The sequence below is a fragment of the Brienomyrus brachyistius genome, chromosome 13, assembly GCF_023856365.1.
Source record: "Brienomyrus brachyistius isolate T26 chromosome 13, BBRACH_0.4, whole genome shotgun sequence".
Classification (NCBI taxonomy): domain Eukaryota; kingdom Metazoa; phylum Chordata; class Actinopteri; order Osteoglossiformes; family Mormyridae; genus Brienomyrus; species Brienomyrus brachyistius.
This window is the reverse complement of record NC_064545.1, coordinates 17,855,965-17,875,419: the sequence shown is the minus strand read 5'-3', so window position 1 is coordinate 17,875,419 and position 19,455 is coordinate 17,855,965. Positions and strand designations below refer to the sequence as shown.

Genomic DNA, 19,455 nt, shown 5'->3' with positions numbered 1-19,455 from the left:
TGTCACACGTCAACTGAGCCCAAAATTCTTGTCTAAACAGTGACCAGCACCACTCAGGATAGAACTCAACCATACAGAGGATAGATGTAGGAATGAAAACAGTGGATTTTGATATTGACCCTAAAGTGGTTTTATTTTGATTAAGGGTAAATGTCCAGGGTAGTGTGAGGGCCAGAGGCCTTTGGGGCTGGGGGGCCATGCATGGTGAGTCCTTCTCGTTTTCGGAAAAGCGTGTGCATGTTTCACATGACGGACTAGGTTCCCAGCTAGGGCGTTCCATGTCTTCCTGTTTTTGGCTCCAGTTATGGAAGATGTATGAATTAAACAGTCCAACCACACCATTTGTAGCCAGTTATTACTTCCACTTAATGTGTCTCCATGTGTCCCGTATGGAACAGAAGAAGGGAGTGCCAGAGCTGATTCATCTTTGGGCTCGTATAGGGGTCCTGTGACCGTTTTTACTGAATCGTGGCGTGTGAGAGAACAGTGTGTGCGAGTATCTCTGCAAAAGGCAGGGTCACACTGGGCGGTCTGGACAGACCGTCCAAACGGACAGCTCTGCCATGGAATGACCGGTTCTTTCCGTTCATTGTGACGTTTCGCTGCTAAGGAGGCAGAGCCGTCACAGATTCTGAACAAGGCCTTTGTATTGTACAGAGTTTATTAAAAAGGAACTTTGTTCATGAGGCAAACACATACATTTGAGCAATCTAATATTATCAGACTGTACTTTGTTACTCAGACCATGTCACATTCACATATAATAATAATAATAGATCTTTTATTCATTCCCTCGGGGAAATTCAGGTATCCCGTAGCTTACAAAAGGAACACACAGGAACACAATAAAAAGTTAAGTACATTAATAAAAGGCAATACACAATAAAGTTAAAAACAAATGAATAAATACATAAATAATCCATCTGTACATGCATACTGGATTAAGACATTATTATTGTTTTATACTGTTTTTTTGAAAGGTAATTTCTTGCAGATGTAGCGGTTGTATTTTTTCTTTTCTTACCTATTAAATAATTCTAGGAGCTGTTTTCAGCTAAATAAAAATGATAAACGTTATTAATAAATAAAGGAATTTTAAATGTCACGGCATACACCCTCGTTTTAATATTACGACGAAAAAAAAAAAACTGTTCCCTATTTAAATGTAAGAAAAGTTTCCTTCTCAAATGCGGACTCGGGAGTTTTACGTCTCGAACACTAACGGTGTGAATAATCAAATGTTTTCCCGTTAATCTAAGAGATCGACCTCTCGGCCAGAATCAGTTAAACCAGTAACAAAAGATAACTCGGCTGCAATGTAATAGCCCCAGTTAAAGCGACATTTCCGCAGATAATTCACACTATATAATCTGTAACATTATTCTTCAAGACGGTGTATTTATAAATAGGTTATTCGAATGCCGTTTCATATCACATAATACAATCACACCTCCTGTAGCATTTTATGTGACATGAAAACTGGATTTGTTATTATGACAATATTTTACAAGATTTTTTCGTATTGCGTGAGCCTACTAACGCTGTCTATAGGTCTGCCATTAATAAGTTGCAGAAAACCCCATGAAAACTAGGCTGCACTGTCTATTCCCATTCGGATTAAGTCTCGCGGTGTTTTGCCGTCTGGATATCCTACCATTTTCCGTCTAAAATAACATCTATGTTTCTATTGTCGGCGCTGGTGCGGCGGCGTGTGCAGTCTGGCCGGGACGCGGCGCCCATGCGGCGCTGAGCGGCTTCCCCGATCCTGAGTTCAGACGCCCGCACCTCCCGGCTACTCCGTCCGTCCGTAACGTGCGTCACAGCCACATTTATTTGATCATTTGCTATCGGAACATCATGGCGACATCTGCGGCTGTCAACCCGTCAGGTAAGCGCGCTTTGCATTTGTGGCTGTAATGTTATTCTGTGGTTTCGATCACATTTCAATGGACAAAAGAAAGGACAACGAAGCGCTTCTAACGCCGTCAGTCAGCGCATCCCCTTCCCCCCTGCAGCTTACTACCTAAAAGCACAACGGAGCTACATTTCCTGCCTAAAAAAAGCGTTTGCTTGAAGTATTTCTTACATTTATTTTAAACAGTCACCAGGACCGCTGGGATCAAGCGGTTAATATAATCAGTTGTTTGCGTGATTATTTATATGCTGGTATTATATTAATATAAATCTATTTTAACGTTCATCCACTTATAACATTTATGTGATCGATCAGCTTTCTCATTTCCGTAAAATATCCGTTTGAGTTAACTGTGAGAAGAGGTTGTGTTTTTCTCTTTCTGTTGTAGCGAGTTAATATTTATAAACAGATGACGGGATCCTGGCTACATTCCCAGCCTGTTGCTTGTAATAGTACATATTTCATTACATCGTGTACCGGGCAATTTACAACCCACTGTGCCGTCAGACCGTATGTAACACGCCGGACAAGATGCCTCGCATTGCCAGTTCAGCTGAGCATTATGTTGGGCAAAGATCCTTTGTGTTTTACGTAGGCGGATGTTGGTGGTGAACCTTACTTTTTAACTTTGTCAGCTTCGAGATGGTTCTGCGGTTTAGGTTTTTTTGTTGCATTTTTAAAAACGTATCATATTATATTGTGATCTAAAGAATTCATGTCTTGGAGTTGTTTCAGAATGCAATGATTTGTATTTGCGTAATAATTCATGCACTGCCCTGTCTTGGTGTGCTTTTATCCGGATTTGTTTTTATATGTGATCTGGGTGTTAATCGTGCATGTAGGAACTTCAGACCGCGCGCTTTTTTTATACCCCGTGAGCTCTGGCCGTCGCTCAGATGTTGGATCCGCAGTTGTTCAATAAACGTCGTTAAGGTGACTTTAAACGCGTTGCTATCGACGAGGAGTTTTCAATCTCATTAAATCGGACAGACCTGTGAAGCTGCCAAGTTAGGGATCACCTGGGGTCCCCTGCAGAGCATAGGCTTGATTCAAAGCTTGGAGAGTCTGGGACAGGGGCGTCCATTGGCCTATTTTAGGGGGACTTTAGCCCCCTCCAAACAAATGTGCTATCATGAATAGTTTGCCATCAGCTTCCCTGTTAGTTCACCTCTAACTACGCCCCTGGTCTGAGATCATCCACCACTTGTGAACGAAATTTTATGTCCTGCCAGTTTGCCACTGCTATGAGAAGATGCACTAAAGAGTCATTCATCTTCTGGCAAAGACTGTCGTAAACAAATGTCATGTATCTGCTGCAGTTATATCCGAGATGAAACTGAATCTGGGATCGCATGATGCAAGGTCTTTGGGAGCAGGGAAAGGGAACCGTGTTCATGAACAGCTTTTTCAAGTAGGACAGTTCATACAGCCTTTATTGGTTATCGTATGACCTGTGTTCCATTAATGAATCGCTAATGTTGTTTAAAAGGGGCTGGGGATTTTTCACTGGTTTCTGGTAGAATCCTGTCGTTAATCCTATAACCGAAATGTTTTATTTTTGCTTTATTTTATTTTATTTATATTTATTTTATTTTAAATGTCCATACAAAACATGTCATGCTTATGAATGCTGTTGATGCAAGCATAGCCTTGTGTGAGGATGATGAAGGCTAATGGCCCTGGCACTGCGTTCGGGTTGCAGACATGGCCTCAGATCTCTCTGGGTCTGTGGCCACGCCGAGTGCGGGGGCTGGACCGGCCCAGGCGAGGATGCCCGGCATGTTGCAGGGTCGAGGGAGCAAGAGGAGGTCAGGGGGGTGAGTGTTTCTTGGTCACTTTTATTAACGTGTTTCCTTGTGGCGGTAGCCTGCCTACGACATTGATGGACTCATCAGCAAGGTGTGATCAGTGGAGTATTTTAATGGCCAAGTCAGTGTTACTGCTGGTTACGTTGCATTTTGTCATCGTTTTTTTAGGATGGATGTGGAGGAGGAGGACGGCGAAGGCCCCAGCAAGTTTTCAAGGTAAATGGGGAAACGTGGCCTTGTCACTTATCTCCCTTCTAATATGCGAATACGCATTTCACTACAGTTAGCACGTGGGTGTTTGTTAGGCATAGTATCTGCCATAATAATTTTCTAATTCTGTTCACTCCATGATGGTGTTTAAATGCTTTTTTTTTATTTCAGGATTAAATTTATTCAGGATTGTTCTCTGTTTCTCTTTGAAGCTTCTGTACCTCATTGTGGTGATTTTTTTTTTCAGCATTTACCTGTTTCTTGTAAACTGAGCAATAGAGAGAGATCATGAGGCCCTCTGGTGGATGGAGGAATAAACTGTAAACAAGCCATGAATCACTGCAGGAAGTTTTCTTTGTACTATTTTCCTTGCCAAACGGACAGTGTTTTTTTTTTTTTTTTTTACAGTGTATTTGATTGGTTGAAGCCTATTTGATTTAATATTTAATTTCTAATCTCCAGTTCGAGAATTCACTGTTAGCGCACCTTTTCGCCGTTGCACCAGGTTCAGTCTGTTCCAGGTGTGACTCCTGTTGACCTGTGACAGTATGCTGGGGACTTGCTGCATTAAGCTCAGAAGCGGATGCAGCCACTTTAAATCGCATTTTTCCCCTATTCGTCACCCACCCTCTCTCATGTAGAGTGAGTGCGCTGAACCACAGTGCTTGTCCGCATGGTGGCCTCCCTGCTCAGCTGCTCCTGATTTCACACGCCTGTGAAATGGCCTGGTATCTCCAAAGTGGTGCTCCCAGATTGTCTCAAAATGGCGACCACTGATCTTCTGTTACTGGGCTATAGTAGAAGTTCACTGTGTGGGTGGGAATGGTGTATCAGTGTCCTGCTGATAAGGAAAGGTTTGCCAGGTAGGGCGAGTCTGCATGGGTGGTAGAGGAATGCAAAGGGGCCAAACAAGCTAGTGTGTCACTACAGCAACCCCCCCCCCCCCCCGTTCCCTCTGCTCACAATCTGAAGTCCAAAAAGTAAAAATCCAGATCAAGATTTTTGTTTCAACTAACCAGTTGGTTACACTGTGACTATTTAAACTCAACTGGTTGGTTGAAACAGAAACTTGGTCTGGATTTGTACTTTCGGGACATAAAAATTTTCACCTCTGCTCTCCGTACCCTGTGTACCAGGGCTGGGGGACGTGATCCCTGGGGGGCTGTTTTTGGGATGAGCTCTCAGTCAGCCAATCACAGCCACTGCGTTATTATTGGCTGACTGAGAGGTCATCCCGAAAACCCGCACCCACACCGGCCCTCCATGGATCACGTCCCCCAGCCCTGCTGTATATGATTACCAACCTGCACCATGACGCCTTAAGTTACATTTAAATGAACAAAACAAAGGTCAAACGGCGCCACATGCAGGCAGTTAGATGAGTTGCATTGAGAGCTACAGTAAGTAATACTAATGTATAAAAAAAGTAATAAAACAGTATGTACTGCAAAATTTATAAATCCTTAAAAATCTGTCATACGAGCGATTTGGGTTTAGTTAAGCCGGCTTCTAGAATCTTCCGTAGATGTTTCCCATCGTATGTGGGCTCGCACTGAGACTGCGTACCTTCATCATACGGTCAGCTTCTGAAGATCTGCTGCTCGTCCGACAACGGTGTGCGGTACGGCTGGGTTTTAATTGGTCTGTGGGCGTGGCCAAGGTGCAGGCTCTGCCAGTGGGCTGACTGCCCCTCCCCCTTCCTCTCCCCCCCCCCCCTCCCTCCCCCCCTTACACCGCGCAGAGAGAACCACAGCGAGATCGAGCGCCGTCGCCGCAACAAGATGAGCCAGTACATCACGGAGCTGTCGGACATGGTGCCCACCTGCAGCGCTCTGGCCCGCAAGCCCGACAAGCTGACCATCCTGCGCATGGCCGTCTCGCACATGAAGACCATGCGTGGGGCGGGGAACACCTCCATCAACGGGGCGTATAAACCCTCCTTCCTCACCGAGCAGGTAAACGCCCCCCCCCCCCCCCCCCCCCTGGCGGAACTAAAGCTGAAGGGTCATTCTGTATCCAAAAGAAGTTCACTGTGATTATACACTATATGGACAAAAGTATTGGGAAACCTGCCCATTACACCCACAGGAACGTTTATGACATCCCATTATAAGTCCATGGGCATCAGTACAGGGTTGGTCCCCCCTTTGCAGCTATAACAACTATCGTGGGTGAGGCTTTCTACAAGATTTTAGAGTGTGTCTGTGGGAAATTTTTCCTATTCATCTAGAAGAGCATTTGTGAGGTCAGGCACTGATATTGGACATGAAGGCCTGGCTCACAATCTCCATTCTAGTTCATCCCAAATGTGTTCGATGGGGCTGTTGGGGGGTATTGATACTGGGTGATCAGGTCCCTTTCTGTGAGCTTGTGTGGCCCCCACCTCGCAGCTGGACCAGGGCAGCGCTAGCAGGACAGAAATGTGGGGAACCGCCTTGTTGGAAAGGTGTCCAGTGTTGTCCAATGACGGTTCTAGGCTGACTAACCTCTTCTGTATGACCCATGCTGCTGCCATTGTTTGGTGCTGCAGATCCGAACTTTATGTGACGTCGAGTGTTGCTGACGGGGGCCGTGTGTCCTGTCTGCCCCCCCAGGAGCTGAAACACTTAATCCTGGAGGCTGCGGATGGATTCCTGTTTGTGGTTGCGACCGAGACGGGCCGTGTGATCTACGTGTCAGACTCGGTGACGCCGGTGCTGAACCAGCCACAGTCCGAGTGGCTGGGAAGCACGCTGTACGAGCAGGTGCACCCGGACGACGTGGACAAGCTGAGGGAGCAGCTGAGCACCTCGGAGAGCTCCATGGCAGGTAGGAAGCAGAAGCTGCACCGCGACCTTGCTGGTGGTGTCCGTGTGCTGCTGTCAGGCTGACACATTATAATTTTTTTAGTTCTTAAATTGTCCCACAACCCTGAAGGGGAAAAAGTAATTGAAAGATGGATGGATGGATGGATGGATGGATGGATAGATGGATGCTTGTCTTGAAGGGAAATAGGCCATCTGAGTAAATGGGAGAGAAGTTTGACTTTGCTTTCACTAGGGGGAGCTATTGACCTATGATGGCGGCTCATGAGAGTTCTGCAGGAAGGCGCCTACTGGCAGCTTCTAACTACGATTTTATTTGACTGGTGCTGTTGTTCAAAGCTGAGAAGTGTGAGTTTTTACACACACACATTCATACACACACATATATTCATACACACACGTACGTACGTACATACATACATACACACACACACACACGTACGTACATACATACACACACACACACGTACGTACATACATACACACACACACACGTACATACATACACATACATACACACATGCATGCATACATACATACATACACACATGCATGCATACATACATACATACACACATGCATGCATACATACATACATACACACATGCATGCATACATACACACGCATACACACACACGCATACATACACACGCACGCATGCATACATACACACGCACGCATGCATACATACACACGCACGCATGCATACATACATACACGCACGCACGCATGCATGCATACACACGCACGCATGCATGCATACATGCATACACACACATGCATACACGCATACATTCACACACACATGCATACACACATACATGCATACACACATACATTCATACATGCATACACACATACATGCATACACACATACATTCATACACACACACATTCATACACGTACACACATACATACACACACATGCATACACACATACATACACACATACATACACATACACACATACATACACACACACACATACATACACACACACATACATACACGTACACACATACATACATATATAAACAAACACATACATACACACACGCATGCATACATACATGCATACACATGCATACATGCATACACATGCATACATACACACACGCATGCATACATACATACACACACGCATGCATACATACATGCATACACATGCATGCATACACACACACATGCATACATGCATGCATACACGTACACACGCATGCATACACGTACACACGCATACACACACGTACACACATACATACACACACGTACACACACACATGCATATATAAACAAACACATACATACACACACGCATGCATATATAAACAAACACATACATACACACACGCATACATACATACATGCACACACACATGCATACACATACATGCACACACACATGCATACACATACATGCACACACACATGCATACGCATACATACACACACGCATGCATACGCATACATACACACACGCATGCATACACACACGCATGCATACATACACACGCATGCATACATACACACGCATGCATACATACACACGCATGCATACATACATACGCATGCATACACACACATTCATACACATACATACACACACGCATACATACACACACGCATACATACACACACGCATACATACACACACGCATACATACACACACACGTACACACATACACACACGTACACACATACACACACGTACACACATACATGCATATATAAACAAACACATACATACACACACGCATGCATACATGCATATATAAACATACATACACGCACGCATGCATACATACACACACGCATGCATGCATACACACGCATGCATGCATGCATGCATACACACATACATTCATACACACATGCATACACACATACATGCATACACACATACATTCATACACACACACATTCATACATGCATACACACACACATTCATACACGTACACACATACATACACACACACATGCATACATACACACGCATGCATACACACACACGCATACATACACACACACGCATACATACACACACATACGCATACATACACACACACATACGCATACATACACACACACACACATACATACACATACATACACACACATACATACACACACACACATACATACACATACACACACACATACATACACATACACACACATACATACATACACACACACATACATACATACACACACATTCATACACACATACATACACACACATTCATACACACATACATACACACACACATACATACACACACACACACGTACACACATACATACATATATAAACAAACACATACATACACACACGCATGCATACATACATGCATACACATGCATACATACACACACGCATGCATACATACATGCATACACATGCATACATACACACACGCATGCATACATACATACACACACACATGCATACATACACATGCATACATACACACACACATGCATACATACATGCATACACGTACACACGCATGCATACACGTACACACGTACACACATACATACACACACGTACACACACATGCATATATAAACAAACACATACATACACACACGCATGCATACACACACGCATACATACACACACGCATACATACACACACGCATACATACACACACACGTACACACATACACACACGTACACACATACACACACGTACACACATACATGCATATATAAACAAACACATACATACACACACGCATGCATACATGCATATATAAACACACATACATACACGCACGCATGCATACATACACACACGCATGCATGCATACACACGCATGCATGCATGCATGCATACACACATACATTCATACACACATGCATACACACATACATGCATACACACATACATTCATACACACACACATTCATACATGCATACACACACACATTCATACACGTACACACATACATACACACACACATGCATACATACACACGCATGCATACACACACACGCATACATACACACACACGCATACATACACACACATACGCATACATACACACACACATACGCATACATACACACACACACACATACATACACATACATACACACACATACATACACACACACACATACATACACATACACACACATACATACATACACACACACATACATACATACACACACATTCATACACACATACATACACACACATTCATACACACATACATACACACACACATACATACACACACACACACGTACACACATACATACATATATAAACAAACACATACATACACACACGCATGCATACATACATGCATACACATGCATACATACACACACGCATGCATACATACATGCATACACATGCATACATACACACACGCATGCATACATACATACACACACACATGCATACATACACATGCATACATACACACACACATGCATACATACATGCATACACGTACACACGCATGCATACACGTACACACGTACACACATACATACACACACGTACACACACATGCATATATAAACAAACACATACATACACACACGCATGCATATATAAACAAACACATACATACACACACGCATGCATATATAAACAAACACATACATACACACACGCATGCATACATACATACATACATACATACATGCACACACACATGCATACATGCACACATGCATACGCATACATACACACACACATGCATACATGCACACATGCATACGCATACATACACACACACATGCATACATACACACACGCATGCATACATACACATTCATACGCATACATACACACATTCATACACACACACATTCGTACACACACACATACACACACGTACACACATTCATACACGTACACACATACATACACACACGTACACACATACATACACACACGTACACACATACATACACACACGTACACACATACATGCATATATAAACAAACACATACATACACACACGCATGCATACATGCATACATGCATACATACACGTACACACGCATGCATACACACACACATTCATACACATACATACATACACACACGCATACATACATACACACACATACACACACGCATACATACATACACACACATACACACACGCATACATACATACACACACATACACACACGCATACATACATACACACACATACACACGCATACATGCATATATAAACAAACACACACATACATATATACGTACATACATACATACGTACATAAGTAATCATATAAACGTATGCTGTATATATAATATGTGGAAGTTGTGCCCTGCACTTTATTGTCAATGCAGTAGGAGTGCAAAGGACCAGCAGCATTGGGGTGGCAGGGGGTGGGGGGGTATGAATGTGAGGTGTGGTTTGATACAGTAGTCAGTGCTGCAGGTGAATGGCACCCAGTGATGAGCTCATCTGTCTGTCTGTTTTTGAAGTTCATGGCGCGGTTCCGACAGACACTCTGCTTTCAGAGACGGCGGTTCCTCTCACTTCCATGCAGTGCTGCGTAAGGTTCCGCTAGCGGTGGCGGCGCTTTGGCTCATGCTGCTTACTAGGATGTGTTGCCCTGTTCCTGACGCCGCCTGCTGTGGCTCCGAACCCGGTGACTTTTACAGCGGCCGTTGTAAACGCTGTGCTCTTGCTGACCGCTGTGCTCTTGCTGACCGCTGTGCTCTTGCTGACCGCCGTGCTCTTGCTGACCGCCGCGCTCCTGTACTGCCTCTCCATTGGGCCGCCGGGTCTCATGATGTCCGTGTGTGAAGTCCAGGGCAGATGTGCTCCCTGCCAAGGAAACCCAAGCAGCGCTTTGCCGCGTAAGTCACCCTGTGCGAGTTTTCCTTGGCCTCCTTTCTGCTGCTTGGACGGCCCCGGCTTTCCACATCCCCCAGATGCAGCTCATTTCCTCTTGTTTTCTCCCAAATAGCCCTTTAGAAGGTTTCTGTGGTCGATGTGGAGGCCGGCCTCTGCTGGCGGTGTCTGCAGTCTGTGCAAGTTATGCTCTCCTTACCCGTCCACCCGCCGTGACTCCACAGGACTGAAACTCAGACTAGCACCCCCTGGTGGGTGGTTTTGAGAACTGCCAGGCTAGAACAATGAGGTCTGCAGTTCATGTCTACATTAAGGGACTATTTTAGGGACTTTTATTCCAGAGAAAATATTACTCACCCAGCATTAAAAAAAATATAGGAAGGAATATATAGGAATATAATGAATAACTGCATTAATTTTAAACAACTCAATGTCCTAACAATATAAATGCATATTTAAAATGTTTTGAACTTTCCACATCTTCCAGATTCTTCTGCACCTTTCATAATAGTCCTAGAGTCTGTGTAGTACATAATATTTTTTGTTCTGTCGCATGGCTTGTCTTTTGACTCGTACGCAGTTTTCTGTGGAAACAGATCAATGAAATGCAGAGCTGTCCCACAGTCTTGTAGCTCGCCCAAAGTGGCCCATGCTGAGGATTATGGGAAATGACATCTGTTTGCCACATCTGTCCTCTCACCTCTGGCATATCATGCCTGCCACTGCTGGTGTTGCACAGAAGCTGAGTCAAGCCAAAGTTCCCACAGGCCACTGGCTGAGGGCAGGTCCCATAAATCAGTGGAGGATCGCAGCTGTAAGGGCCGAGCTCGCTTTGAGCAGCGCTGTACTTTAGCCAAGCTGTTTGGTTATTAGCCGGTTAGGGTTAGCGCCGTCAAACAAGCTGTACTGTAAACAGCCTCTCTGACGAATTTAAACAACAAACATCTGTCAGCGATGTGTTATTTTTTTTTGGCCTGTTTCTCTATTACTGCCAGTAAAGATTTCGCTTTTCAACCCTGTTTTTTTTCCAGGGGAGAACTATGCAGGCAAGCGTCATCACATTAGCCGACAGGTCTGTGAACTCAGACACTTTGTTTTTCATGTCCTTGCGATGGAAAATCTGTGTGACTTTGTGTTTGTTTCGATTACCGTCACCTTTTGCACTTTTAGGGGGAAAACAGCATTCTTGGCCTGATTGTGTTAGAGGAGAGAAAAGAACAAAGATTTTTTTTTTTTTGCAAATGTGATCCCTGTTGCACCATTGTGCTCTGAGCAGTGGGATTCCCACAATCTTGACTTCTAATAGATCCATTTCCATTAGGTCAGATGAAGATAGTCAACATGTGCTGTATCTAATATCATCATAAGAACATCCATTTACTATCTAACTAGTGAAACTGATTAGGGTCAGGAGGACCTGGGGAAACTCAATTTTATAGAAATCTGTGACTGCAATCAAAAACTAAAAATGCCAGAAGTCTTGTATTATTAAGTCTTGTATTAAGTTTGGTTGGTTATGGTTGTCACTGTTACGATTAGGGTTTTTCCCATAGAAATGAATGGATGGTCCCCACAAAGATGTGGATACAAATGTGTGTGTGTGTGTGTGTGTTGCAGTTGTATTGAGAATGCATGTCCACAAGGATAATAACATGCCTAAAAATTGCTTTGAATTTCCAAATACAAATTTTAACTAATTTCAAGTATTAAAGATTTGTAATTGCAAACAAGCATTTCTCCATACTGACAACCTCACGGAGTTAACACAACAGCGGTCTGTGAGGATTAACCTGTGCTTCATCTTTCATGGCTATGACACAAAATGCAGACTCCATCTCCGGTAAAACTTTACTTACTTAGAGCCCATCTTGCACATGCTTCCATGCTGTTTTCAAAACTGTTAAAATACAATATAAACTGAATTAATGCAATCTGCTACATTTCTGTAGCTATGATCTTGGAAAGTATTGAAAATCTAAACAAAACCTGTATAATACAATGAAAGATAAAATAAAGCAAACGTAGCTGATTGGCGTCTCAGCTGAATCTCCACCCTGGTTTTCAATCCCGTTTACCATAAAAAAAAAACATTTTTGGAATGATTTTCTTTCTAAACATGGATCACGTGAGAGACATTTCTTGAGGAAGGAGAGTGAACGAATGTGTGGTAGAAGGACAGGAAAGAGCGTAATTGAAAAGAGTAGATGTCCCGGGCAGGACAGGAACCGACGTCATAATTTTATTATCTAGTGATGGATGAACCAACCGTTGGCCTATACAACATGGTTCTTAGGTCATGTGCAAGACGGCAGACAGAAGAAGTAAATATATAAGGTAAACACACAGAGATGAGCCAAAACGTCCGAATGCTGGCTACCTAGTTTAAAGGCTGCGTGTCACAGTTTGGGATATATTAGGTGCTCAGCAAACATGCAAGATGTCAGTGAAGGTGAATGAAATGGAACGGAAGGTCAATTGTGGCCAGATATCAGACAATTCTCATGATGATCACAGGAGTGTTGATTCCCAACAGTTTTTTCTTATTTGTATTTAATTTCTGCTTTCTTTTATTTCTTTTTTTTATGACTAAGTTGCGATGGGTTGGTGCCCCACCCAGGGTTATACCCCAATGACCCTACCAGTGTGCGCAGAAAATGGATGGATGCAAAAATATAAAAATAAAGATGAAGCTGATTGACGTGTTTGATTCATTCAGCGTGTAGTGAAAAGGATGTTAATCTCTAACGGAACGTTAATTAAATGAAAGATCAGATTTCTCAGACAAAATTATCCATATTTTATTGTTAGTGCTTCTTGAGTGACTGTATTCCATGTTTTCTTGTTGGTGAGACTGTGCGCCAGTGTTTATTTTATTACTTGTATGAATTTAAACAACGAACATCTATTGTCCTTTAATGGTCTTAGTGCATTTTGGAGGGGGGATCGACTGTTGGGCGAAGCTGCATTATTGATGCAAAAGTGTGTGAAGAGTTCTGAAAAAGTAACTTCAGTATGGAGAAATGTTTGTTAGCGATTGTAAAAAAAACTTAATATTTGCTTTGGCACAAAACATTTTTTAGAAGTTATTCGAAGTATTATAAAACCAGAAAACCTCAATACCTGCTCTGTGAATTTATTCTGTTTAACTGAAATAGTGATACTGACACGTGTGTGTGTGTGTGTGTGTCTGTGTGTGTGTGTTCTCTCATTCCAGGTCGCATTCTAGACCTGAAGACAGGCACAGTGAAGAAGGAGGGACAGCAGTCATCCATGCGGATGTGTATGGGCTCCAGACGCTCATTTATCTGCAGAATGAGGTGTGTGTGTGTGTTGGGGGGGGGGGTTTATGTGTGTATTACATTGTGGGGACCATATGTGATGAAACCCTGTTGTTTTCATGTTGTGAAGGACCATTTTTTTGATCCTCACAAGGGGAAACTCAATTTCATAAAAATCCAAAAACTGAAAACATCTAAAGTCTTGTATTTTGTTTGTTTCCTTATGGTTAAGGTTAGGCCTGGGTAGGGGTTGAGGGTGTCATTGTTAGGGTTTTGTCCATAGTAATTAAAGGACGATGCCCACAAAGATTTGAAAACATGGATTTTGTGTGTGTGTGTGTGTGTGTGTGTGTTTGCACACGCGCTTGCATGTGCATGTATGTATGTATGTTTGTCTGTATGTTTATGTATGTGTGTACGTGAGTGTGTGTCTGTGTGTGTGTGTGTGTGTTAATGCTTGTGCGTGTGTGTTCATCCTCATGCATGCGTGTGTGTGTGTGTGTGTGTGTGTGTGCGTGTGTGTGTGTGTGTGCGTGCGCACGCACGGTCGGGCTGTGGGCCCCATGTGTGCTTTCTATGCCGGCACACGCACCAGTCACCTCGCCACAGGACATTTTACTCTGGTACTCCCTTACACCACCACCATGGTTTTTGAGTTGCCTGAAAAGAGGAGTTTGGTTTGTTATTTCAGTTTGCGGTTGTTGCTGTTTTGTGTATCACAGCCCCCCACCACCTTTGTAAGCCACCCTGCCTGTTCTGCTGACGCTGATGTTTCAGCAGTATTTTGGCCCCGGATTGTTCAGACTGTCCCGGTTGTGGTTGGTAGCCTCCCGTGTTGGGAGTGATGCACAGCAGGTGTCTAAGAGGGTAGAGAATCCTGTATTTTGCTTGGAGTTTAAAGTGTTTGATGTATCAAATGAATTTTTGCTGTTTGTCCGACTAAAATTCTGGAGGAATAAGCTTTACCCCAATGAGAAGCCCTTCAGATTAAGCTCCCCCACGGAGCGACGCCGGTGCTCTGATGTCCCCAACCGATTTGAGCCCCTGGCAGAAGAGCGCAGTGTAGCTCCCTGTGTGGCCAGGGCCACGTGTTCATCTCAGGTTCTCGCCTCAAGGCTCTTGTGGACTTGATGCTGGTGCCGTGACCCCTGGACACGTTCACGGTGGAAAGGTGCGGGTCACATCTGGTGGAAATTCAGCCCTTAGCTCATTCAACAGCCCAGCAGGATGCAGAGAGAAACATCTTCGGGGGGGGCAGCAAGTACTGATATGACACTGTGGCTGTTTCTGAGGCGTTTATCAGCATTTATAATCAGCAGGGTTGCTGATTCTCACGAAATAAATCTTACAGCAAATCTATATTACTCAATAAGCTACGTCAAAAGCGTTGGGGTGGTTTGCAAACCCTACAGACTATTACATCCTAATCTGTTACATACAGGTAAATTCACGCTTAGACTTGTCTCGAGTTGAAAATCTCACTTCAGCCATCTGACCGACGTTGGCGACCCTGTATTTATGTATGTAAATATTATCTGACAGCTGCATTTACAATGAGGAAAAGGTGGTGTGGGGGGTATTAGTTGATCTTCCACTGGCTTCTGAACATTTCGGGCCTCAGGGTTGCACTGGGGCTGCTTCCTGTGAGAGATCCTCCCCTCCAGCAAGCACCATCTGCGATCTGTTCGCTTCTTTGAGGTCTTGCTTCTTAAGTCTGGCCCTCTCTGTTCTCCCCAGGTGTGGCATGGCCTCTTTGGAACACCGACTGTCCAACGTGAGGAAGAGGTACAGGTAGGATCCGTCATGACCCCCACTCTCCCCCCCCCCGAGCCCCATTTCTACCACAGCTACAAATCCAGCAGATATACAGTCACACATCCCTCCCAGGGCTCCTTTTCATTGGTCCCCTGGCCTCAACAAACCAGACTAAACTGGGTTTTCAGACCTGGAATGTGTTCAGTCCGTGAAAATAACAAATATATTTTCCTCGAGGGTGCGTCAGAAAGTGCTTTCATTTTTGTCATCCTCACAGGGTCGGCCTTGGATCCTCCAAGGACGGGGAACCGGAGTACTTGGTTGTGCACTGCACAGGATATGTGAAAAGCTGGCCGCCTGCAGGTACCTCCCGCTCTGAAAAATAAATGGCCCTGTCTAACATGAGCCATCTGTGCTCGCCGGCGATCTCCACTTGCTCCCCCCTCGCCCATCTGTGGGTGCCCACCCAGATGCCTCTGTCGCGGGTTGTTTCCCTGCTTGGGAATTCTGATCCAGGGAGCCCGTCGTCCGAGGACAGTTAGTTGAGATGAGGATGACGGCATGAAATGGGACAGTGGTCTCCGACGACGCAGGAAAAACGACAAGGGGGAGCAGTTTGAGCGGTTTGGCCGCTGTGGTTTGCTTACAGAGGGCGGATGTTTCTTGATGGCATCTCATCCGTTGAACACATGTCACATGATAGGCTGTCCTGCCTGACACCATGTTTTACTTCAAAACTAACCCCAGAAGACCCCGCAAGTCTAAAACTGACAGCGTGTGTGGATGTTTTAATTAAAGACAACAATGAATGATAATGACCTGCAGTATCCCATTCAAATATTTAGATTTCAGGCTAAAACAAGGATCTGCTTACTGTAAATTGTATTTTGTTGGGCTGATCATAAGACAAGGAATCTGCCTTTGGTCTACCCACAGAGAGAGGAATCCCCTGTTCTCACTGCCCCCTCCTCACAGCTCGACCCGTCGTATGTGCATCTTTGTTGTATTTCGCTTGTTGTTGTATTGTATTCTCGGTGAAACTGAGCAGGACTCGTCAAGAAACAACACACAGTCACGATAAACAACAAATGAGTTCTGCGGTGCCGCAGTTAGGATGGGGATAGGTTTCGGAAATGCTCTGGCATTTTGATCTGAGTGTGGCTGGCTCCCCTCCCAGCGTGCCCTAAGGAGAGACCTCTGGCGTGCTTCTGAAGGCTCGCTGGCTGGGATTAGCGTGCCCTGTCAGTCAAGGCCTGCTATAACCCGAGGGGAGCGACTCATGAAGACCTGAGAAATTCTGGAACCTCAGGGCTGCAACATTTGTTATTTTACTTCTGAAGGAACTTTCATTCAGTTCAGTCTCAATGCCAACGTTTTGATGTGAAGTCAGCTGATGGACTGATATGGAGAGGAAGTGCTGAGATGATAATGGTCAGAAATATATACACACACACACACATGTCTGTATTCATATCTCTGTGGGGACGCTGCAGTCTTAACCCCTACACAGCCCTAAACTTAACCATAAGTAACCAAACAAAATAAAAGACTTTTTTTTTTTGATTGCGGTTGAGTTTCCCCTTGTGGGGACCGAATAAAAGGTCCTCACAAGGTCAAAATAACAGGGTTTTTTTATCACATTGTGGGGACACAACATAATATACACATGACCCACGCACTCGCATAGATTGACCGGGCCTGAACCAGTCAGGAGTGAACAATAATGGATAATGTTAACTATGATTTACAGATACACCTATTAATGAATTGCTCATTTGGAGTCAGAGCTCCTTCCTGGGTAGCTGTACTATCATGGGCTCATCAAGGGCAGTGGAGATATGTGAGCATTTGTGCAGGGGGGGGGGCATCCCTTTCAAGTGGATCAAGCTTGTGAGGGACTGTCTTTGAAATTCCTTAAAGGGACGGTGTAATCTTTTATGCAACGTCATAAAAACTGTAGCCATAACAATAGCAGTCTGGTGGGAGTCTGAAGTCTGCTCAGGCAGGTTGTAATGTGGGGCGGCTCCGGTAGCTCGGAATAGGGTGTGGGGTTGCCGGCGTTCAGCTGTCACATTCGGCCTTCACTAGCAGGTGACCCTTGTTCCTTCTTTGTCTTTCTGAGGTGTGACGATGCCTGAGGAAGATGCCGAACCGGGACAGACCAGCAAGTACTGCCTGGTGGCGATCGGCAGACTGCAGGTGTGTTCAAGGACGTGCGGCTCCTGGTGCCGGGGTCCCTTCGAGGGCGTGGCTGTCCCACATGCGTTTGAAGTCCGTCTCTGAATGGAGATGTTCTGAAGGTCCAGCTCTGCCATCCTGGCTTTGTCCGTGGCCGTGTTAGGCTCTGCGTTTGCTCCCACGTTGGTTTGCTGACTTCAGCTCTGAGTGGCAGTTTGCTTTCAGCTCAACACGGAACAGCATCCCTTCCACTGAATCGCAACCTAAAACAAAAACCTCACTTTTCACATGTCCCTAAAGCCGACTGTTTGTGTAGCCTTTAATTGTTGTTGTTGTTCGCTAGTGGATTTATTCATTTATGTCAGCTTTATGTAAGCTCTCTTCAGTAGTGCTAAATCGTACTTTCCTCCATAATACACTATGTGACACTGTCTTGCCAGGTAACCAGCTCGCCGGTCACTGTGGACACCAATGGCCTACTGGTTCCCACCGAGTTTCTCTCACGGCACAACTTGGACGGCGTCACCACTTTCGTGGATCCTCGCTGCATCAGCGTTGTTGGATACCAGCCGCAGGCAAGTCGCTACCCCCCGTCAGGGAAGATGGGGTGTCTCAGTCTTCAGGCCTTTCTTACTCAAGGGGTGCCGCTCCTCTCTGATC

At 44.6% G+C, this 19,455-nt stretch overlaps 1 protein-coding gene across 3 annotated transcripts in view; it reads left to right on the top strand.

Annotated features, from left to right (window-relative positions):
• The first annotated feature begins 1,467 nt into the window (after positions 1–1,467).
• Positions 1,468–19,455, top strand: part of LOC125705906 (aryl hydrocarbon receptor nuclear translocator 2-like) — a 28,176-nt gene continuing 10,188 nt past the window's right edge. The window contains exons 1-10 of one of the 3 annotated variants that reach the window (XM_048972250.1): positions 1,468–1,888; positions 3,618–3,732; positions 3,892–3,939; positions 5,675–5,888; positions 6,528–6,741; positions 14,799–14,901; positions 16,600–16,653; positions 16,895–16,980; positions 18,740–18,816; positions 19,236–19,370. In XM_048972250.1, the coding sequence (XP_048828207.1) occupies positions 1,858–1,888; positions 3,618–3,732; positions 3,892–3,939; positions 5,675–5,888; positions 6,528–6,741; positions 14,799–14,901; positions 16,600–16,653; positions 16,895–16,980; positions 18,740–18,816; positions 19,236–19,370 (1,077 nt within the window). In that variant the 5' untranslated portion in view covers positions 1,468–1,857. Of the gene's footprint in view, positions 1,889–2,426; positions 2,524–3,617; positions 3,733–3,891; positions 3,940–5,674; positions 5,889–6,527; positions 6,742–14,798; positions 14,902–16,599; positions 16,654–16,894; positions 16,981–18,739; positions 18,817–19,235; positions 19,371–19,455 lie in introns of those variants that run through there. The other 2 variants (XM_048972251.1, XM_048972252.1) reach the window with 2 other exon arrangements.